This window comes from Macaca nemestrina, chromosome 3, assembly GCF_043159975.1.
Source record: "Macaca nemestrina isolate mMacNem1 chromosome 3, mMacNem.hap1, whole genome shotgun sequence".
Lineage (NCBI taxonomy): Eukaryota > Metazoa > Chordata > Mammalia > Primates > Cercopithecidae > Macaca > Macaca nemestrina.
The window spans coordinates 43862343-43887155 of NC_092127.1; the positions used below are offsets into that span (position 1 = coordinate 43862343).

General features: G+C 40.8%; 1 protein-coding gene across 9 annotated transcripts in view; it reads left to right on the plus strand.

Annotated features, from left to right (window-relative positions):
* The window catches only part of LOC105463419 (zinc finger protein 827), a 173833-nt gene that overhangs the window by 66510 nt on the left and 82510 nt on the right, over positions 1 to 24813 (plus strand). For 8 of the 9 annotated variants that reach the window (XM_071092969.1, XM_071092968.1, XM_024787242.2 and 5 more), the window contains exons 5-6: positions 1749 to 1982; positions 22676 to 22915. In XM_071092969.1, coding sequence (XP_070949070.1) covers positions 1749 to 1982; positions 22676 to 22915 — 474 coding nt within the window. The remainder of the gene's footprint in view (positions 1 to 1748; positions 1983 to 22675; positions 22916 to 24813) is intronic. The other variant, XM_071092970.1, reaches the window with a different exon arrangement.

The window sequence follows — 24813 nt, forward strand, 5'->3', positions numbered from 1 at the left end:
ATTACCTCCTTCGAGGTCCTAACTCCAAATATGTTCCACACTGGCAGGTTTGGCATATGAAGGGACACAATTGAGTCCATGACAGTAGGTTATTAGGTGACTAGTATTTGGAGGGAAAAATGAAAGTTAGGTCAGGGTAAGAGAGGTTGGAAGGACTGTGAAGGTGGGGATTGCAGTTTTGAACAGGATGATTAGAGTAGACCTCACTGAGCAGGTGGTATTTGAGCCGATTGGAAGGTCAAGTATTTTCAAGTTTTGTTACAACACAGAGACCGGAAGTGGAGGTGGTGCAGTGGAGGCAGGTGAGAGACACAGCGGGGGAAGCCCATGGACCTAGATTCTGGTCCCAGCTCTGCATCTTTCTGGTAGTGAAACTTCCAGATAGTACTTTGGGCTTTTGGGGTTCGGTTTCCAAATATGCTGGTCTGTGTGAACTTGTGATTCTAGAATGCATATTCTTAGAGGAGTATGAGCTGGAAAACAGACTGTGCTTGAGTATTGGCTTGGAGTAGGTGGTAGGCAAGGGGTGATAGATGTTTGCTTTGGGGATTTATTTTTATCTTTTTGTTTGTTAAGATGGGATGGGCTTAAGGCTCATTCTAATAAGTGTTTCTAATTAGGACCAGATCCTCTTTCTCAAAAGATGGACACACTCAATGTAATGAATCCTAAGTTCCTACCTCATGGACTCTTAAAGGGAGCGAGATGCCTGTGAAAGTGAAAAGTGGTAGGAAGAGGGTGCTTGTCTCTTCCTTTTTGATCTTTCCTTGGTAGTGTGTAGCCCAGTGGGGAAGGCCTGGTACAGTGTGGCTGAGCCACAGAATCCATCCCATAATATGCCAGTTAGCTCTGTCCTGACCACACACTCCACAGCAACCAACTATGCTAAAAATGGAAAAAGGACATTAGTGGAAAAACTGGTGAAATCTGAATAAAATGTAGAGTTTAGCTCATAGTAATGTGAATTTCTTAGTTCTGACAAATGTACCATGGTTATGTAAGATGCTAACATTAGGGAATTCTGGGTGAAGGATATATGGGAACTATTGGAACCATCTTTGCAACTTCTGTAAATCTAAAATTATTCCAAAATAAAAACTGTTCTTTAAAGAAAAAAAAAGGTCATTTTGGACTCAGTGATGACTTGGGCTACAGACATGGATTTATTCACCATAATCAGAAGAACAGTGCTAAGTACATGCCCCACTGTTTATGGATTAGTAGTGTCGTCTTATAATAAGGCAAGAGTGGTCTATCTCTAGTCTGAGCTTTTCTGTTTGGCAAATTCTCCATCCTCACCTTACCAACACACCCCAGGTTTTTGCTTTGGGTAGTGCCTCTGACTCATGTTAGTATTCAATATCTTATGGCAGAATAATTGCCTGAAAGCATTATTTCATAATAGGATTAGGTGGGGAGAGTGCTAATAAGTCAGGGAGGCAGTGGCATACACAGGAAAGAAGACACCTAGGGAAACCAAAGAGAAAATGCCCAGAGACTTTGTAGAGGTAGCACTTCTTAAAATATTATAGGTTCAAAAGATTCAGAAGCCCATACTTCTCAGAGTCGTAGGCCCATGGAGTGTATTGTGCGGCTTTGCCCAGGGCCCAGCCTGTTCTGATGAGGTTGTGATCCCTCCGGTTGTTAGCGCAGTGTGATTGTGCATTCCATACTTCGTGAAGTACCAGGGCAGCTAAGGAGGGGAGTGGCCTTTTATGTATATATAATCCCTTTTTTTCTTTTGACAGCTGCAAATCAGAAGGAGCCCATGAATCTTAATTTTAAAGTGAAAGAGGAGCCTAAGGAAGGGGAGTCCCTAAGCACGACTTTGCCTCGGTCCAGCTATGTGTTCAGCCCGGAATCTGAAGTGTCAGCCCCAGGCGTCTCTGAGGACGCACTAAAGCCCCAGGAAGGGAAGGGAAATGTGCTAAGGCGGGATGTGTCAGTCAAAGCAGCCTCTGAACTTCTCATGAAACTCTCAGGTACTTGATTTATTCGAAAATATTCACATTCTGATAGTTTCACTTGCAGGCCAACTGGACTGCTTCCTGCATGGGTTATAATTAACCTAATGGCAGCAATATCACATTATTGCTGTGAACTCAAGGAATGATCAGATTACTTGGCTTAAATTCCTGTGTTGTGTGTGAGTTTGTTTGTGTATATTAGCTGTGTACCTATCTTATTAAATACAACCTTTTCCTGACTATCACTGCAAATTGTTGGAAACTACTGCTGCTTTCTAAGGTGATAGAGGCCATAATTTTAAGTGGGTTCTAATGATGTTCAAAGCTCTTCTGCTAATTGATCAAAATACCTATTCTTCCCTAATAGAGGACCTGGCATTTTGTGTGTATTTATACTATACTCTTTAAGCACCATTACAAATATTTTTCTTAACTTCATAAGCATTTGAGATGGCACTTGAAGTAATTACCAATAGAGTGGCAATAAGAGATTTTATGGATAGAGAATTTTATAATGGAATATTACAATAATCTGTTCTTAAGATTAATGAATCATTCTTTACTAGTATCTGAATGTAATCTCAGCCTATTAAATGTAGGAAAAATGGCTTATAATTTGAAATTCATATAGTTTGGATTTTTTTCCACATCATCTCCTATCTGCCCTGTCCTCTCTGAAACAGGTGAAAACATGGTGTCTTTTCAATTCAAAGATAGGACTTTCAGAACATGGAAAAAAAGGATTATATCAATAATTATACTTGTCAAGTCATATCCCATCCTTAGTTCATTACCTCTTAAGCGTAATTTTTAGAAACTATATTTAAAATGCTAATATGAATCAAAAGCTGTTTTTAGTTTGGAACTTGCTGTGCTTGGAGGATGAAAGCAAGAAATGCATTAGAGAGACTCCTTTAAGACCTGTAATTTCATCAGCAGTTCTGACTGTGTTTCTGGTTGACTAGTGGGTTGGAAAGTAAGAAATTAACAGTGATTTACTTAGTCATTATATCAGAACAGTTGAAATTCCTGTACTTACCAGTTGGTGGGGTTAAGAATTCTTTCCTTTGATGTTAATTCAAAGCACATTGGAAGTTCAAGGTAACATGATTTGTTATAAATAAAGTATAATGCAATCATTACATCCTTATCATAGCTCCGTCTTCCTAAACTTTGCAGAGATAGTACAGTACCTCCTATGCAGATGAGAGGTCTAGTAAGACTGTATTATTTACTATTATAAAAGCTGAACGTTTTTATAAAGGGTGTTCAAGTGAACACATTTTTTGTATATTTGAACTCTCCTTCCTATGTTAAATGATGTAGAGTAACACATTTGTTGTTTTCTGATAAATTCAAAGAGGTCACATAGCTCTGATTCTTCCTCCATAGCATACACTTTCACATTCCAGTGACTTGAAGTCTTATCCAACAGTGACCCCTGTCTCCCTCCTTATGGTCAGATTCCAGTATATAATATTTCTAGTTCAGAGTTTGCTGTGCAGCAAGTGTTGTAAGCAAAAGAGACTTTGGTATCACCAAAAGATAATATGCAAAAAATGAGATTTCAGGAGTGATGTTCCTTAAGGAAAAATATTTTATCTTAATCCTTTTGCATGATGAGATTTGAGACACAGGTGTGGAATCATTTTATAGATAATAATGATATCCCCCAAACAGAATATGTCTATCAGCCATGAACATTGAAAGATAATTGTGGACAGCAGTGGTCCTTCTAAATGTGTATGTTGCCTTTGGTTGAGCACATGTGCTATGTGGTTCAGCAATAGTTGAATGGATGACATGGTCTTGTTTCCAAAGGGCATCTGCCCCTGCTTCGTGATGTGGAAATGAAAACTTGTTTGAAGACCGACAACAATTTTTTTTTGCCGTGAAAAAAAAAAATCCTCAGCATTCTGTGTGCAAACGACTTAGGTCAAAGAGATATGCATCACAGTCCTGATCTGTAGATGCTGTGGTCTAGTCAGAAGTAATCCAGGGCAGTGGAATCCATCCATGTGATTTGCACTTGGAACTTAGTACTGCCATACTGTAATGGCCATGGTCAGGTAAACTGGAAAGAAGTTTTTTAGTCATAACAATAGGCATGTGACTTGAAAGCAAATATCTTTTCATTCCTAAACCACAAGTTAAAGAGGACTCACCCTTAATTAGGTTTAAAGTGGATATTAGAGTTTCTAATCACTGATAGAGCAGTGCTCTTGCAAGAATGAAGTTGTTAGGAAAAAACTTTGTATGTTCTTTCCTCAAATTGTAATTTTAACAATTTCACAGTTCATTTCCTGAAAGACATCCAAGTAAAGGACTTGTGTCTTCAGATGCCCTTTTCCATGATCATTTCTGTTGCTCTATAGACAAGAGTCATTCATTTCCCAAAACGTCTGTGTCGTTGGTCAGGGCTGCACCACCAGTTTGCCTCGGCTGATACCCCCAAAGCTTTATTGTAGCTGTTCTTGTGAACAGGAGTTCCTATTGCTTCCTGCCTTGCTTGTTTTCATTTGTAGTCTTCTGATATGCTGGGGAAAATCCTTTTGGTCAGGAAGAGTTGGGTGAGGATAATTAGTCATGCAAGGATGATGCATGGGGCACACTTTTCCTTGTTTCGGTTTTGACCCAAGGAGTAGTTAAGATGTGGAATAAAAGGAGTTTTCTTCCCTGTTATTTATTCCCTTGAGGTTAGAAGTGGTGACCTATAGTTTAGACCCTTTCAGTCTTCTCATTGAATTACTAAGAAGAAACTAGTCCACAATTTTGGCTGCTTCATTTTCAGCTTTAAATTAATTTATGTTAACTCCTTAAGGATGAAGACTTGGCACCTGCCCCAGTCACATATCATGTGGAGCTTTTCTGTGTGGAAAAACCTCTGTAGATATATTGTTTTCCAAATTGACATTTGTGTTTTACGGGAAAAACGCAGATGAGCTAGTGTAGGCTCAATTTTTCATTAAGTGTGCGTTTGGGAAAATCTGAGCTTTCTTCCTTCCTGTGGTTCAAGTTCTATTTCCAGTTGTTAATTGGGAAGTTGAATGCCTGACAGCTGGGCCAAGTAAATTGATTGCCATAAAGAAAGCAACACACTCTGAGGAAAGCACTGGAAGTCTGCGACTACTTGTTGTTATGTGACACAAGGCAGCCAAAATAATCAGACTTTTTGCTAAGCATATGGTTGCCAAAGATAATTCCCAGAAGTCTTCATTCAAGGAGGCTGAAATCTCAGTGTTCAACATAGAGGATGTATAACATTAGATAGTGTAGAATATTTAAAGTACCTTTAAACTCTGGTTTTGCAATGTCTGGTCACCTTGCAAACTTACGGGATAGCTGTGTTATCACGGATATGATGTAATGCTGAGAGTGACACAAAATTTTGTCTGCTTTGTCTCTGCTTTGCTTTAAGAGAAGTAGCTAGATGCAAAGTGATGAAGATAAATGCCCTCTTCTTTCTTTGGGGAGTTACATGTTTCCATGGGAATGCATATATAAAATGTATCATGCATGGTTGGGTGAGCCTAGAAGTAGTAGATAAGAATGCCATTTAAAAATATGAATTCCACACACAAAAAGTACATAGTTGGAAAGCTGGAGTTATGCAGAGAAGCATTAATGAAAAATTAAACATTTACATTTCTCTAGTGTGGTAAATAAAACTTTATATTAGAACTTAATTTGAAACAAGTTTATTGGTTTTAAAAATTTCTGTGCTCACCCAGAGGATTTATATTCATTTCTGGTTTATATTCATTTATTCCTGCCTAGTCCTGGAGAGCCATATAAATTATAATTGCCTCTTGTATAGGAATCCAAGCAGACCCTACATTTGAAATAACATAGTGATATGTGGTTTAGGGTGTCACGTAAATGAGATGGAGCTTCAGCTAGGAGATAGTTAGAAACAGGTAAACTTGAGTAGGATGACATTTTAAGATGAATTTAATCTCTAAGGTGAACTGAAGTGGAGAGGAAAAGAACTCACTTTATTAACAGTTGTAATTAGGGCCCCTTTGGTTATAGATAACAGAAACCCTCTTCAGATAGCTTTGGCAGGATAGAAGAATTTAGTAGAAGATACGGGTTTTGGATTGGCTTATTGATCCCAAGGGCAGGGATGCAGTGGGGCATCGGTTTTCCACTGCAGCCAGAGTCTGGAGGCCCATATGGAACCCAGGAACCACCCCCTTCCCCACCTCATTTCTGCTTCTCTCTGGACCGACAGATGGACTTCTTCTGTTACCCAGGCCACACGATGGAAAGGGGGAATTGCCAGCAGCTTCTGAGTTTATGCTTTGCTCAAAAGAATAGCCAGACAGAAATGTCTTTATCCCAATCCTAAATCCCAACCAAGTGCCGTGGCTTCAACTGGGACCCGACAATGGAAACTTCTCTATTTAGAGATGAGGGCATGTTGAGCAGATGTGGCTGCTGCCGTTAGCCATGTGGGATTGCTGGGAGGGAGGGCAGGAGGGTGAGGTGCGAAAAGGAAGATAGAACAATACATACGAACCACAAAAGGTCCAGGAATAATTATGGTGGTTGCTGTCATTTCAATATTGAGTGGAAATGTGTTGGGTGCTGTTTATCTTTCCTTCCTAAAAGGGTCTGAGAGAAAAACATCTCTAATTTGCTGAGGCAGTGCTTCTCAAAGTGTGGTCCCTAGACCAGCAGAATCATCATTAAATTTGTGGGGATAAGGAAGTGTTAGACATGCGAATTCTTGAGCCCTATCCTGGACCTAGTTGAAACTCTGGGGTGGGAGTCCCGCTGTCTGTGTTTTCACAAGCCCCCCTAGCGATTCTGACAGCTAAGGGTTGAGAAGCACTGTGCTGAGGAAATGGTTAATTGGAAAAATAAGTTTCATCCATCTGAGAAGAATGCTTTAGGTTGAAGCTGACAGAGAACAAAGCTCTATTAAATGTACATTTTACTTTTTAAAAAGAACCATCTCTCTTCAGTGAAGATTCTTTTTAATTTATTATGAAATAATGGTATCTGGGAACCTTTTTTTAGAAGGGCACATGTACCTAATAAATCAAGATAGTGTTGGCTGTGAGCCTCAGATAATACTACTTTTTTCAATGTCCTTTGCTGTTAAATTTCACGATTATTCCTGAGCAATGCTGGCATTCTTTTAGGAGAAAAACCTTTCTCTACCTCCCCCTACATAATCTAAGACCATGTTGGAGGAGACTCTTCTAAAGAATTATTTGAGATTAATTTGAGATTTTCGCTTAATAATTTCTCAGAGCAAAAACTTATTTGCTTATTTGGTATTTTCCCTTGGAAAATTATGGTCTAGCAAGCTTTCTAAGCAGTGTGACTTCAGTAATCTATAAGGATGGAAAATACATGTTGTATTTTTATGTTACTGCCTTCTCACATTTGCCTCCTGCAGACTTGGAAGTTATCTAGTTAGGTGGTAGAGACGATGTGAGGCCTGTTTGTACTTAGTTCCTTATGATTCTACCTGCTTGCATAAAAGGCTAAATGTAGAGCTCACTTATAAAGTGAACAGGTAGATCTAATCAGTCTAATCAGTCCAAAAATCAAAAAATTCATGTTTTCATTTCAACTTTTTTTGAGCCCCTGAAGAAATTTATTGAATCCAGTATTCTGCTTTTCTAGAATTTATATATTTTATTTTATTATTTTTTTAGAGACAGGGTCTTGCTTGGTCACCCAGGCTGGAGTGCAATGGTGTGATCATAGCTCACTGTAACCTTGAACTCCTAGGCTCAAGTGATCCTCCCACCTCAGGCTCCAGAGTAGCTAGAACTGCAGATGTGCATCATCACACTCAGCTAACTTTTTTATTTTTATTTTTATTTTTATTCTTTTTTTGTAGAGACAAGGTCTTGCTATGTTGCCCAGGCTGATCTTGAACTCGTAGCCTCAAGCAGTCCTCCCAACTTGACCTCCCAAAGTACTGGGATTACAGGTGTGAACTACTATGCCTGGCCAGAATTTATATATTTTATGTTTTAGAGGGGATTTCTAAACTTATTTTAATGTACCATCTCATTTTAAAAGCTATCTTTTGTGTGTGTGTGTGTGAGAGTGTGTGTGTGTGTGTGTGTGTGTGTGTGTGTGAGAGAGAGACAGAATTTCACCCTGTTGCCCAGGCTGGAATGCAGTGGATTCCTGGGTTCAAGCAATTCTCATGCCTCAGCCTCCTGAGCAGCTGGGATTACAGGTGCCTGTCACTGCGCCCGGCTGATTTTTTGTATTTTAGTAGAGATGGTGTTTCACCATGTTGGCTAGGCTGGTCTCAAACTTCTGAGCTCAGGCAATCTGCCCGCCTCAGCCTCCCAAAGTGCTAGGATTACAGGCATGAGCCACCAAGCCTGGCCCATCTTTATTAAAATATAATTCATATACCGTAAAACTTACCCATTCTAAGTATACAATTCAATGATTTTTAGTATATCTGCAGAGTTGTGCAACCATCACTACATTGAATTCCAGAAAATTTTCATTGCCCCCAAAAATGTCGAGTCTATGAGCAGGCGCTCTCTCCCCACACCCCACCCCCCACCCAGGCAACCACGAATCTAGTGTTTCAATAGGATTGCCCATTCTGGACATTTCTTATGAATGAAATCATACAATATGCAGTCTTTTGTGTCTGGCTTCTCTCACTTAGCATAATGTTTTCAAGGTTTATCTATGTTGTAACATAAATCAGTACTTCATTTTTATGGCTTTATTCATTTTCAATTTTTATGATATTCTGTTGTATGGATATACCACATTTTCTTGCTCTATTCATCCATTTATGGAGACATTTAGATTGTTTGCCATCTTCTGCTACTATGAGCATTCATATGCAAGTGTTTGTGTGGGCTTAGGTTTTTAATTCTCTTGGGTATATACCTAGGAATGGAATTGCTGAGTCAAATGCTAATTCTGCGTTTAACATTTTAAGGAACTGACAAGTGGTTTTCCGAAGTAGTTGCACCATTTCACATCTCCACCAGCAGTGGATGAGGGTCTCAGTTTCTCCAATCCTTGCAAAACTTGGTTTTGTCTGTCTTTTTTTATTATAACCATCTTAAGAGTGTAAACTAGTGTTTCATTCTAGTTTAGATTTGCATTTCCCTGATGACTAATGATGTTGAGCATATTTTCATGTGCTTATTGGCCATCTGTATATCTTCTTTGGAGTAATGTCTATTCAAGTTATTTTGTTACTTTTTAAATTGGGTTATTTATTTTATTCTTGAGTGTTAAAAGTTCCTGATGTATTCGGGACATAAGTCTCTTCTCAGATATATGATTTGCAAATATTTTCTCCCAGTTCTGCCAGTTGTCCCTCATTTTCTTAATGATATTATTTGCTGCCTGAACTTTTTTAATTTGGATCTCGTCCAGTTTATCTCTGTTTTTCTTTTGTTGCTTGTGAGCACTATCATGTTTTCCATAAATCCAAAAATTAAGTAAAAATTGCAGACTTGTTTAATATTAAAAGGAAAGTCTGTCTTATGTTCACATAGTGCTATTTAATTTTCAGAGATATAAAGCCTGTGAAACCAAATTTATTGAATAATACCTCAGTGGAGTGGACCCTTCTGACTCCTATATTTGCTGTAGCATTCTTTATATGTCTAATGGCAAAGAATATTTATATGTCAACTTTTTAAATGACTTATAGTGAATGTGACCAGCAGTGGGCCCACAACTAATGGCTGGATCACTTTCCTCATTGCCATATATACCGTCAGCTCTCTCTCTATATATATTGCTTGGGGTTTTATATATATACAGCCGTGGCTGGGGGACAATGAAATATAAATAAGAATTAGACTTTTTTTAAGCCCTTGAAAACTCAGTGAGAATTGTAGATATTGGGAGTACCAAGTCTGTATTTTATACAAACAGGGAATAGATCACTTTAATAAGGTAAAAATGTGACATGTTTCTATACCCAGAGAAACCTTCTCTTGAAGGTCTAGATCTTGTTAAGCTCAGAGGCTAGACAGCAGTATTGTTAACCTGACCATTTAAGCAGGACAGACTCAGAAGTAGCTGGATGCAGCCAGCCCTGGAACTTGGTTCTTTCTCAGCTACAAAGAGGAACTTATTCCAACAGGCTCTCTGGCCGTACTTGGTGTTACACTTGCTCTGGCCAGTAAGCACCCTTCTGTTTATTTTGTAATTCCACATGCCCTTTACAAATCCTCGAACCCATAAACCTGAATGGCCCCTGTTGCTTTCCCCCTGCCCCATATGGGAGCTGTTGCAGCTCACACCCTCAAGGCCACGGCCTCTGCACCTCCCTTTTTAGCCCTCAAGCTTCAGGCTACCCTTTTTGCTTTTTTGACCCAGCTTTCTCCAAGGCCTGGGATTCACAAGGCCAGGCTCAAAAGGGCTCTTGTTTTATTATCATCTCCCTGTCGCATAGCTGCATATGTTAATATAGCCACGAAAATTTGTATTGGCTTGTGTTCCCAGAAACCAGGCAAGAACTCTGACAGGAATTTCATGTGCTCCACCTTCATCGTAGATTCCTTTTCTGTTGGGCTGCTTCAGGACTAGGGCAGGGAGGGGTCTGGACGCAGCAGGGAGTGGGGAGGGCTGCAGAGTGGTGGATCTGGGGTGGGGGCGTGCCGGAGGGGCTCCAGATCTTCCTTTACAAATATGGAGCAAAAGAATTAAGAATGACGCCTAGGCCTTCCTCTTGGATTCCTGCATCACTTTCTGTTTCTGGTATAAATGACTACAGATGTTACCTAATCGGTAACACATACTGGGGCACAAACGAGAGGCTGCTAGTAAATACGTTTTGATGATGATGACTCTGAGAAGAAGCTTTATTTTCCGAGGGATCCAGTTGCAGTGTGGTTGGAAATACTTGAGTAACCAGTCAACCTGCTCAATTTTTCACTCATAGGACAAGTTTCCCTGACGGATAGAAGGTATGTACCTTGCACCATTCTAGGTTTTTGAGGCTCCTCCCAGTAGCCCTTTTGGCTATATGTTAATACAGTTATAGTCTTGTGAGGGAGAGCTTAATCGTTATTCTCCTTAACAAGATATCAAAAGCATTCTCATTCCACAGTGGTTTTTCTTCTCATCACCATATTAACCTTTCACCTTTAACTTATTCATGTCAAAGAAGGGGAATATTTGCATGCATAATTAAACCCCATGGATATGGTGCCCATCTGGGTACATGCTGGTCTCATAGACCTACCCCTAGAGAAGGGAATCCTCATTGCTAAGTAGCTTGTCTGCTGCCAAGTGGCCAGGTCACCCACTGGGCAGGGGCTCTACTGCCTGGTGCGGCAGGGGCTACTCAGCACATCTGTGCACTGCACTGGAAGATGCATATAGTCTGGGAGTGATGGGACCCTTTCCATTGGGCAGGAGAGTGTCAATATTAGCCCAGGAATGGAAACTTTCACAAAGAGAATTTTTTTTCTCCTATGGCTTTTAGGATTCTTACAGAAAGACAAATGATTTAAAAGTGTTTCCCCCCCTCCCATCAAGCTGTAAGGACCTGTGGTATTCTTTCTGAAAGGATCTTTGTCTTCCCTTCTAATAATTCTTCTCTTTACTCCACCCATGTTTGTATTTTTCCCATTTTAAGCCATCCTGAGTTTATGCTGTGAGTTGATTTACTTCCTTTTTTCTAACTATGGGATAGCAGCTGGATTCAAGCACATTTCCTGGTTTCCTGTGGCTTGCCATATGCTTGTATCACTTATCTCCACAGCTGGAGAGAGGAGGGGAGGTTATAGAATTTATGCATGACCCATCACATTTTATCTTAGGTACAAAAGCAGATGACGAGGGTCACTGTTTAAAGAATAAATTATGAACTTGTTTCTTTACTTCCTACTATTACCATCCTTTTCCCCATAAACCTACCCTTGCCCTAAACATATGTACACACTTCCCCTGTTTTTGCTACCAGAAATTCTTCCTGCTATTTTTGAGGTAGAGGGCATTTATGGGGACAACCTTACAGAGCTTCCTGTGGTCCACACGCATGTTTCCAAAGGTACATTAATAGCCCCTCCACTCAAGAGGGAAAGAGGCCCTCAACAGAACCAAGGATTAATGAGAACAAGAGGTGAAATTGCACTGATTTGTGGACCTGATTATGTGAGCGGGATCTCTTGCCTCTGCACATTCAAATATTGGTAAGAACCTTCACTTGGAAATCAGCCATGTTTATTTAGCCAACATATTGGGTAATATGTAAGTAATACTTTCTTTAGAACTTTTTTTCCGAAGAGCTGTGAAGAAGAAAGAAGAAAGCTGGGGACTAGGAAGATAGTTTCATCAGGACAGAATTACACATTTAATCAGGACAAATTCGTTCAATTACTTCTGCTAGACCCCACTACATTTTGCACCCTGTTTATCTTATACTGTTTAAAATATTTTCTTCTAAAACGTTGTTCATACTAGAAAGCTCTTCCTGCTTGACATTCAGCTCTCCCGGAGACACCCAGGGTGGGGTATCAATCCTGTGTGTAACTGTGAGTGTTCAGTGACTAGGGCCTCGCTATTCAGTGTAAGGGTTACCGCCTCTTCTCCCTGCCATCTGGTTGGTGGTTTCTGGCTCTTCAGCACCTGCGCTAGAGAAGACACGGGAATGAGAGAGAGGAAGGGAAATTAGAATGAGTCGCTTACACTACTTGTAAGTAGCTTTGATTTAAAAAGCATTTGGAAAAAAAGGTTGAAACACAGCCAAAATACATCAAGGGAATATCCATGCACTCTGTATCTCCAGAAACTATGGGGAAGTGAGAGCCCGGAGGGAACATTATCCGCCAGCAGGAGGTCCCACCCCACAGTCCAACGACTCCCACAGGCATGGGACTAGGGACGGTACCCTATCAAAAACAGGAACTCACTTATTATTGGCTGTTGCAAAGATTTCTTGGGAGTTTAAATGAACCCATATTTCTCATCCTATTGTTCCATTTCTTCTTTGTGACCTCCTTCCTTTTTGTTTTATTTCACTTATTCATTCATTAAGCAGATCTTTATTGAGCTACTACCATTTTCCAAGCCCTGTTTGGGCACTAAGGATACAGAAGTGAATAAGGACCTCACCTGCATGGAGCCTACATTCCCTTCCCACCCCATCTATTGCTACCATATCTTACTCCTGGTATTGCCTGGGTTCTGGTCTCTGTTATTATCTGATGCTCCACTCTCTGCATATTGATCAGCCCTTCCCTGCCTGCTGGGAACATTGACCAACAGGAGTGAAGTAGTCACGGCTTCTCAGCAGAGATATCCTTGCGACAGATTCATTATTATTTACATTAGCAATATTTGTAGATTAATATTACTAGTATCTATTAGTGTTATATACTAGTGCATATTAGTAATATGTAGCACCACATAAGAAAAGCATGTTAAACTTGTCAGCATATACTGAAGCCCTTTGACCCTCTGGAAGTGGAAAATACTTGAAAACTGACAAACTCTTAGTTATTAAAATAAAACTTCTTTTGCTCCTTTCCCTCCTTGGACATTAAGGAATCCCCCTGTCCTCCAACCCTTTGTGCATAAAGCAATGGCCAACCCATCAGTTGACAGAGATGGCCTTTGCTTTTTGGTAATTTTTTATGGTAGCAGGGATTCTACTGAATCTTTCAGGAATTGTTTATTTTTTCATCATTTTTCTTTTTTCTGCTTTTTTTTTTAGAGACAGGGTCTCTCTCTGTCGCCCAGGCTGGAGTGTAGTGGCACGATTACAACTCACTACAGCCACAAATCCTGGCCTCAAGCTATCCTCCCACCTCAGCCTCCTAAGTAGCTGGGACTACAGGCGTGTGCCACCATGCCCAGCTAATTTTTTTATTTTTATCTTTTGTAGAGACTGGATCTCGTTATGTTACCCAGGCTGTTCTTGAACTCCTAGCCTCAAGCAGTCCTCCCACTTTGCCCTCCCAAAGCACTGGGATTACAGGTGTGAGCCACTGTGCCTGGCCAGAATTTCTGTATTTTAGATTTTTATGTTTTAGAGGGGATTTCTAGACTGATTTTAATGTACCGTCTCATTTTGAAAAACATCTTTATTAAAAGTGATTCTCCTGCCTCAGCTTCCCAAACTGCTGGGATTATAGGCACGTACCATTGCCAGGAATCCTGTTTAGAACCCACACAAACACACACACACACACTCTCACACATGCACACACACCAGCACTCTGGTTCATGGAAGGATATATAAAGGCCTATTAATCACAACAGATAAGGATGGACAGGGCTTAGATTTATTAAATGGCAAAGGATAATAATGTTAAATAGCTTTAAGGTTAGATCAGATACTTTAATTGACCCTTTCCATTTTTTTCTTTTTTCTGACTTTTTAATATGAGACAAGAAAAGTATATTCTGGACATTAGATGAAAAATAGGTTAATTTTTTTAAAATGAGATCATTTGGAATGTTACCAGATGGCATATATACAGTTCAAATGCACCTCTTTAGCTAATTTCTAGTGAAATCATTAAATGAAAAGAAAACAAGATGATTGGGAGAGATTTTACATTTAACACCAGGACACTCAAAGTTCAACAGATAATGACAGAGCCACCCCACATCATCTGCTGGGCTGCCAAAGCTAATCTCTCTGAGCTCCCAACGACTGGAGGATTTTAATTTTGATTTTGATTTGGACAAAAGTGAAATTGAGTGCAGAATTTGTTATGTTTGAGGGACATATTCTGATATCTGGTCACTAGAATCAAGTTGAAAACTCATACTGCAGGTGTGGGCGTACTGTTGTGGCCAGTCTGAAAACATTTGCAGATATCCAACTGAGTTAGCTCAGTCGAGGACCTGTTGCATTGATAACTGGTGTAGAGGACACAAGACTAACTTAAAAATCTACATCAGAGTAAAGCAACGAGTGCTTTGATCTTGTAGAAAATGATATGTTTCATGTACCCCAGAAAGAAATTCCAAGTCTCACTAACTCTTTTTTACCTATAAAGTTTGAGCTCAGCATTTTTAAGACATGTTTGTTCTTTGCTAATTCAAAACAGTTAGCAAAATAGAATAACTGGTGCTTCTCAGGTGTTTTTCTAAAACTGACTCTAAGTTGATCCCCTGCTCACCTCTGTCTACTTAATTATGAATTCTAATTTGAATAGCTAATTCTAATTAGAATAGCTAATTCTAAAGACATTTGTTAATTTTCCTTCCTATATTTGCAGGTATTATACTGCTGTAGAGGGAAAACGTTGGTTACTTTTTGATTTTGATGATCAAATTCAAGAAATCAATTCTAATAAAATACCTTTGAAATTGTTTTAGGAATTAAAAGTGTGTGTGTGTGTGTGTGTGTGTGTGTGCGCGCGCGCGCGGGAGAGAGAAAGAAGGAGGAGGCATACAGAAAATCCTAGTTCTATCATTTAAAACAAAATTCTTCTGATCTTTAGGGTACTGTAAAGATTGGTGTCACCACCAGAAAAAAGTATTTCATTCAATTAATGAATGAATTAATTAAAGATTTAATTGGACACAGATTTTATATCATCTTCATCATAGACACTGGCTTGGTCTCATGTTTTGCTCAGTTTTCCCTGCACTATTCTGAGTGAAATGTGGTGTGTGTGTGTGTGTGTGTGTGTGTACTTGAGGTCATCGTATGGGTTTTCTGTTGAAAGCTACCATTCTTGAAGTTTCTTATATATTGAGGAGAACTAAAGGAAAATGTGCCCACTACTGTTTTCTTTTATGGAGAAAGAGTCCCCTCTTTTCCCCCAGGAACAGATGGCCAGTGTGTCCAGGAGGGAGAGCAGGCATGGGAGCAGGGCTTGCATTGCCTCTCTCTGGGGTGTGGCAGCACCCATGGGCAAGCCCCGGTATTGGGAGTTCACTCCTCAGAGCAGGAATGAGGAGCTTTTCCCCATCAAGGGCCACACTGTAGAGAAAAATGAATTTTAATATGTAACTTCCCATGGAGAAGAAGCATATAATAAGCCCATCCTTTATAGAACATAAAACTTGTCTCAGCCGGGGGCACGGTGGCTCACGCCTGTAATCCCAGCACTTTGGGTGACCGAGGAGGGCAGATCACCTGAGGTTGGGAGTTCGAGACCAGCCTGACTAACATGGAGAAACCTTGTCTCTACTAAAAATACAAAAAATTAGCCGTGCATGGTGGCGCATACCTGTAATCCCAGCTACTCGGGAGCCTGAGGCAGGAGAATCGCTTGAACCCGGGAGGTGGAGGTTGCAGTGAGCCGAGGTCTCACCGTTGCACTCAAGCCTGGGCAACAAGAGAGAAATTCTGTCTCAAAAAAAAAAAAACAACAAACTTGTCTCAATTGACTTGAGATTCTGTTCTGTGATACAGAGGGAGACACAGCGTAGGGTAAAAAAGCCAAAAGAGAGAATAATATTAAGCATCTGAGCAATGGGTTCTTGATTTTCATAATAAGGATGGAGATACAAGGTATCTCCATTGCACTGGGTACCTAGCTCCAGTCACAGGGTGAGGGATGACTTCAGGATCTGAGGCTGCTTCACTTCCACGTTGCTTCTCTCTAAGAAGAAGAAGCTAAACACGTAATTTCAGACTTCTGTGGAATAAACATTTCCTTTTCTGCCTCCATCCTTGGCCTCCACTCCAGTAGATCTGGGGCGTTACCATTCTCTGAGCAACCAAGAAAACTCAGCCCAACTCTTCATTCCATTGTGATTTTGGAAGGGCAAAAATAGAAGGCAAAGGGAGCAGGCATCTTGCCTTTATGAGATGTCAGCGGGTGCCAGGCCCAAGGTAAAGATGTTAACATAGGGTCTCATTTCTGGGTCCTGATCATTTGTTTCACTTCATGGGACCTTTTGGTCTGCATTCTTGTTCACAAGGTTTTAAGTAATGATCAATCCCAAGACCTGCAGGAATCAAATTTCATATGTGGAAGGTGTTTGCCCAACCAAGACCTTTGTATCTTTGAGGCTTATAAGTTGGAGATGAAAGATTTTTTATTTATCCCATTGAAAAGCCTGTCACTCTGGAAAGTGAATGGTGCCAGCATGGCATAGTTGACAGTGCTTTTAGAGGCTCTTTTAAGCTTTTTATTCTACAATACTAGATCCAAATCATGATAGCATGATGAGAATGAGAGGGAATAACCAATTGATATTGTTTCTATCAGTGCCATTTCCAATGTTCCATCCTTTCATACTTCGTTGTAATCTGTAGCATGTATGAGTGTTTGCGGCAGACTGAGGGCCCAGGAAGGGAGGATAACATTACACATCACCGTGTGCCACGCTTCAGGTGATGCATAGGGCAATCATAGCATTAAACTTGCTCAACGCGCCATGCCCTGTGCTGTCTTGGGGATGAAAGATGAACGAGAACTAAGCACTCCCCTGAGAACTCAGTCCAGAGGGGAAATGAATCCGTACAAAATAATTGCTGTGTAAGACATCACAATATCTGCAAGGTACAAACACTCTAGATATAGAAAAGATGAGGGAGAGAGTGCCACTTGAGGAAGATACAGGAAGGCTGCACACAGAAGGGACATCTGAATAGGGTTTTGAAATTTGAATAGGCTTTATCAGCATATTTGGGAAGGAAAGAGCACATAACAAAAGATAAGGCAAGGGGCAGCATGCTCTGTTCAAGCAACTGGAATATTTCAGTATTGCAGGAGCACAGAGTCACACGGTGGAGTGCTCAGAGATGAGGTAGGGAGGGTGGGGCTAAGGCTTTCTGTGGGACAGAGAAGGGATCGTTGTGCAGGTGCAGGAACCCAAGGGCAAGAAGGCAGAGAGCAGGAAGCTCACGTGGCACGTGCAGAGCCTCCTACTTCTCTCCCAGCTTCCACGCCACCACACCAGGTGGGACTATTCCCTCTCTATCTCTTTTCCTTGCTCTTTTCTTCCTCCTCCTCTTAAGGGTAGGTAATAACAGTTCCACCCCATCCACTGCCCTCTGCTCACTCTCTTTTGCAGACCTCACTCTGTCCCATGAATTCAGATGACTTCCCATCTCCATGTCACAAATGTCCTTCCCTTCCCGCCTATAAGCCGTCACAACCTCCACTTCCTGTGGGAAACTTGTATACTTAGGCAACACAGAACTTCTCCTAAATTTCTCCTCAGCCCAACTTTTCTAGTTTCCTTGCTCCTATTAATATTATCTTCCAAACCTTAGAGGCTTACAATTCATAGAATTTTGTTTTTATCTCACCTGCCTCTCATCCAGTTCCTGTATACGTTTCATCCATAATTTCTCTCACATTTGTTTCTTCATTTTTTTTTAATTGAGGCATTTTTTTTAATTGCTCTGTTGCCCAGGCTGGAGTGTAATGGTATAATCAGGGCTCACTGCAGCCTCGACCTCCCAGGCTCAGATGATCCTCCCACCTCATCCTCCCAAATAGCTGGGACTACAGGCATGTGCCACCACATCCAGCTAATTTTGTACTTTTTTATGAGACAGGGTTTTGCCATGTTGCCCATGGCTGGTCTTCAAACTCCTGGGTTCATGCAATCCATACACCTCAGCCTCCCAAAGTACTGGCATTACAGACCCAGCCTGTCTTTTCATTCTTAATTCAGACTACAGTCTGCCACCAAGTCCTTCCCATTCAACCTCTGAAATATCTTGTAGTTTTTTTGGTTTTTGTGGGGTTTGTTTGTTTGTTTGTTTTGAGACAGAGTCTCCCTCTATTGCCCAGGCTGGAGTGCAGTAGCACAATCATAGCTCCTTGCAGCCTTGAACTCCCTGGTTCAATAGATCCTCCCACCTCAGCCTCCTGAGTGGCTGAGACTATAGGCACACCACCACACCAGCAGCAACAATATATAAAGTTGGGATAAAATGACTATTTGTCCTATTATTTTGGGAAGAGATTCTAAAAGGATTCACATTGTGTGTGTACAGGAAACAATAAAATCCTGGATGTGTAGACATGTCCCTGAGTATGGGAGACAAAGCTAAGAATGAGTAGAAATGATTAATTCAACCATTCTTATGTTAGAACACCCCAGGCAAAAAGAAGAGAGCTGGCCTGGGGACCACGTGAGGTATGTAACAGAAACCAGTGTTGCCAGGTCAGCCTGTCCAGGAACCTGGCTGAGATGGCGATTGATACTAGGCCTAGGCTAGAAATGAAAGGAGCTTTTTCTTTCTTCTTTGTCTTGTGTGGTGATTGAACTTTTTTTGGAGCGAAAACTAGAATGCAGCAAAAACTTTAGAGCCATGGTTTTCAACCAGGGTGGTTTTGCCCTTCCCTCCCCCGAGAAAATTTGGCAACATCTGCAGTCATGTTTGGTTGTTAAAACTAGAGGATGGAGCCCAGTATGGTGGCCTGTGCAGGTAGCCCCAGCTTCTCAGGAGGCTGAGGCAGGAGGGTTGCTTGAGGCCAGGAATTCGAGACTGCAGTGTGCTGTGACCACACCTGTGAATAGCCACTGCACTCCAGTCTGGGCAACATAGTGAGACCTCCATCTCTTAAAAAAAAACAAAAAACAAAAAACTGGAGGATAATCCTACTGGTGTCTAGTGGGTAGAGAGACCAAGGATGTTGGTAAACATCCTACAATGTGCAATATAGTCCCCCATAACAAAGATTATCCAGCCCCAGATGTTAGTAGTACCAAGGTTGAGAAATCCTGCTTGAAAAGAAATGCCAAGAAAACACTTGGCAATAATGCTATTGCATGGAAGAGAAGGGACTATGATATTTACTGTATTTTATGTCCATTGTTTCACTTGCCCATTGAGATGTTAGTTTGAAAACTCCTCTCCCTGAGTCTGGAATCTGTCAAGTGAATTAAGAAGGTCAAAGGCTTTTTATCAGTGATCAGTGTTTTGTGCATTCTTGAAAGAGCAAGGGTTGTCATAAGAAAGAGCAGAAAGCACTTCATGTAAATCATACTTGATGTGATCCCAGGAAGCTTTTAAAAACTAATTTCTTTAAATTTAGTGGTGCAAATAGCCAGGTGATTTTTGATTCCATGGTCAAAGCTAGGGAAATGAAGCAGGGTGGTGTGAGGTGTGAGGAGAAGATAAATAAGAGAGCTTCTTTCTGGCTTTGCTTTTTATAGTGTCAAGATTTTTTTAAATGAAGTGAATCCCTTTGTATTTGTCCTAGTATTCTTTTGTGTTTGTCCCCAGGCCTTAGAATGACTTCCCAGTGCAAGATTCAGAAGCATCATTATGTACCTATGACACTGACCCCACTGTTTATTTTCCAAATATTAGGTACTTTGGGGAAGCATGACGAGGGAAGCTGTGTTGTGACTGCCCGTGAGGGTGGCTGATCTGGCTGGAGGTCAGGATGGCTGTGAGGTCACCAGATCCCTAAGGGGCTTGAGGGAGGAAGATCAGTTCTCCAGGAAGAATCAGATGGACTGGAAGTAAAGGCAGAGAAGCTAAGCATGTATCTTGCACAGCTTTCTTCTTCTTCTGTTTTTTTCTTTTTAAAATTTTTTTATCATGACTGACTGAATCAGTGAACTTGATTTTTATGAGCTGCTTCGCAGACATGCAGAGAAAAAACAGCTTGGCAGGAGTAGGGAAAGCGGGGAGGGATCTAAAGTAAATACCACACTTGCCTGCAGTTTAGTTGTTGACAAAAAACAAACAGTTTTCCCTGAGAAGCATGTGTAATATGTCAGGAAGAAAAAAGAGCAATTAACACTCTTCTTACATAAGATCTTGATAGCACTGTATTAATTTTAATCATTTAGGTTAAAATGCTCTTCTTTTTTTTTTAACTACCAGACAATAGACTATATACATGTATTTGATGTTCACCCATGTCATGCTTTCCAAGGAAAGCATAGTTTTTTGGACCTCCCAGCTTCTAACAATGAGATTTCCCTGATGATATCTCCTGGCTGTCCCACAGATCAGCACGGCCTTTACACTGTTTCTTACTGTTTGTTCTGTGTACCTATGTATCTATCTGCCTGCCTATCTATCTATCTATCTATCTATCTATCTATCTATCTATCTATCTATCTATCTATCTATCTAAAGTTTCCAAGGTCTGCTGTAACAAGTTACCACAAAGTTGCGGAAGCATGAAGCAGCAGATATTTATTCTCTCATGGTTCTGGAGGCTCAGAAGTCTGAAATCAAAATGTTGGTCTGGCCGCGCTCCTTCCAGAGGCTCTAGGGGAAGGTCCTGGCTTGCCTCTTGCAGCTTCCCATGGCTGCAGGGACTCCTTGGTTTGTGGCTGCATCACTCCAGTCTCTGCCTGTTTTCACATGGCCTTTTCCACTGTTTCTATGTCTTGCCCTCTTCTGTGTCTTATTAGGACACTTGTCACTGGATTTGGGACCCACCTAGATAATCCAGGATGTTTTCTTCTTGAGACTGTTGACTTAATCACATCTGCAAGGACCTTTTTTTTTCCAAATAAGGTCACATTCGCATTCACCCGTTCCCATGGTTAGGATGTAGATGTTTCTTTTGGGGGACCACAATTCAACCCACTACTCTGTCTTTCTGTCTATCATCTATCTGTTCAACTATCAAAATCCTCTTTGATTTTTGTTTTCCAGAGTGCTGAGTACACACTAGTTACTAATTATTATCATTAATTTGAAAGTGTGGCCTTATGTTAAAGCGACCCAAGTTATTTTCTGGGCTAATTGTCCCACCTTGTTTCAAAGATGTTTATCATTAACTCTAAGCAATACACGGACATAGACACTCCACCCTTACAAAACAAGTATGTGTTTCAGACTAAAGACCCAACATGTAATAGCCACACCTAAATGACAAACGGTAAATTGTACCATTACTATAACTTGTAAGATTGCTGTTTTTCTGGGTGTTGCTCCTTGGGCTGCAGTTAACTTCCTACATGGTCTTCCATACACCTCCAGCAAGGTGCAAATGTCTCCGCTGAATTGACCCTATTTATCCTTGATTAATGTATGTGCCCCGGAAGAAAGAAAAGCAATTGGTCAGAGCTTTAAAAATAGAGGGAGAGGCTGGGCACAGTGGCTCATGCCTGTAATCCCAGCACTTTGGGAGGCCGAGGCGGGCACATCACCTTAGGTCAGGAGTTCAAGACCAGCCTGGTCAACGTGGCGAAACCCCATCTCTACTAAAAATACAAAAATTAGCCAGATATTATGACAAGTGCCTGTAGTCCCAGCTACTCGGAAGGCTGAGGCAGGAGAATGTCTTAAACCTGGGAGGTGGAGATTGCAATGAGCCCATGTCACACCATTGCACTCTAGCCTGGGCAACAAGAGTGAAACTACTTCTCAGAAAAAAACAATAATAATAATAATAGAGGGAGAAAACCATAATGTTAAGATGCTTGCTCTTATTTGATTCACTGAATTGAATAAGTTATAAAGCAAGAACAGACATTTACCATGTCCTCTCTCAGTTCTGGAAACAGCGTGGCAGAGAGGAACGGGCACATGTGAGTGGTGAGAGACCTTAGTCAAGAAACCTAGGCTCCAGCTTGCAGGCCAAGGCCTGGCCCTGCTGCCATCTGTGTGACCTCGAACAAGCCCCTGAGTCTCTGGGCTAAAAAAAACTAAAGTCTCCTATCTTTTCAGGTATCAGATGATTGAGCCAATAGTTTTCAAACTGTGGTCCAGTGTGCCGCGCACACTCACTTTTCTCTTCCCTGACACAATCTTCATGGTTTTCTCTGTGATTAGAAACTGGGTTTAGCTTGGAATTAAGAAATGGTGGTGTTTTTGTTTCTCTTCATTCACCTGCTTGCAGCGGAAAGCTACAAAGAAACACAGATGGTGAAGATTAAAGAGGAACCAATGGAGGTTGACATCCAGGACTCCCATGTCTCAATATCACCCAGCCGGAATGTTGGCTACAGCACTTTAATCGGGCGAGAGAAAACTGAACCCTTACAGAAGATGCCAGAGGGCAGAGTACCCCCAGAGCGAAACCTCTTCAGTCAGGATATCTCTGTGAAGATGGCTTCCGAGCTCCTCTTTCAACTGTCAGGTATGTTTCTGCACCGGAAAATGTCAATAATTGGAAATCATTGAAGGAAAACTCTTCTAACACAGTTTTTTTTAAAAAAACAACCTGAATTGTAGGATGTTTTAGACAGAAATCAATTTTATTGCTTTAACACGCATACGGCCACCCAAACTAACACTTAATAAAGTGTTGCCAAGTAGATAGAATTCCTGCCAACCTTTCCTTAATAAATAGTTAAGAATCACTTGAAATTAAAACTCTGTTCAATTATGTGCAAATGATTCCTGTTGACTGGGCTAAACACCTCACCTCTGATTTTGCTTAGGCAGTTCATCTGATTAACAGCCTTTTTTTTTTTAACGTGGAAAAGATAAATTTCAATGTATTCCAACAGTGACTGAATTACTATGACTTCCAAATTAGTGTGGTCTGAATTAATGAGGTTTTATTGTATCTTGCCAAAACAAAAATAAAACAAAGAAGGGAAAAGCAAAAGATGAAAATATGAGGACTATTTCCAGCTGTAGCCTTAGCAGAACCGTTTCTGTAAACCAACTCTTTGTACTCACGTACTTAGAATTGAAAAGTACGGTAATTACCAGCTCAGTGAAGTATCTGGATGAAATAGTTAAGGATCCCAGTACCTAAGTTGTTCCTTTTGTCATCTCTTTCAAGCGACACACCACTTGTCCCTAACAAATTTAACATGCTTCTATTTTTTTGTGCAAGATTGAGGTTGATGGTACATACATATATAAGATTCAGGTAGAAATACATACAAATACCTTGTCCAAAGTCAAGCACTGGCCTACAGTATTAAAGTTTATGCACCAATAAAGTCTGTTACTAATGTCCAACAAACTCTATTTTGTTATGGATAACACATTTAGAGCATCCATTAAATTCTCTCTTAAGGAAGATACCAGGAAAGAGAAAAAAAGCTAAAATCCGTCTGTCACAACAGTTCACCTTCTCATTGACCTGGCAACACAGCCCATAGCTGTGTAATTATCAGATGGTGCTGAAAACAGTGGCCTCCAGGTCCTCAGACGGGGGGGTGTTTGTGCAGGTCTCTGCGGTAGCTGAAATCACTAATTCTGTAAACTTTATAGGACACACAGATCTTTGCAAGCTCCAAAACAGGCTAGTTTTATTTATTTATTTTGAAGGACGAAGCTTATCTAAAAACAATATAACTTTAATAATGATTGAGGAGTTACAGTTTGCAAAAGCGTGACCTGTGTGGTTCTTTTCAGAAAGTCTGTCTGTAAACCGTATGCTGTCGCAGTCTCCTATCAGCTAAAAACTTTGTGTCTGAGAGTTCTCACCCTGGCGCTGTCACTGCCTGGGTGACCTCAGACAAGTCATTTAGACCCGATTTCCTGCTCTCTGAAAGAATACTGGCTGTGAATCCAAATTCACACTTGTCGTCATTGTTGAGTGGACAGAAAGGAATTGTCCGTGCACACATGCATGCAGTGGCTTCAGACTAGCAGTACGAAGTGTGAGACAGGTGTTGCAAATCTTTGTTTAAATTTTTCCAAAACTCCACAAGATTAAGAGTTTTTTACTTGCCCTGCTGTTTAGATCTGAAACTCTTATAGCGTTGGCCAGGTTTTTTCTAGATATTAAAAGAAGCCATTGGCAGCTGTGACCATCAGTGTAGGGTCCTCACATTTGAACTGCATTGGGAAGGCCAGAGTTCAACTTTTGTGTTCTTGAAAGCTCATTAAATAATTTCTGGCAGCTGATAGATGTAGACCTCGAGCCACAGTAAGGGAGTGTCTACCTCTTCTTGTCTAAATGATATTTTTTTGTCCCTTGTGACATTTATCAGAATAACACTGAATGACTGCAGCACCAAGAGGTCTTAGGCTGTTTTTATATCCCCTCTCACAAAGGGGCCTCACAGTACAGAA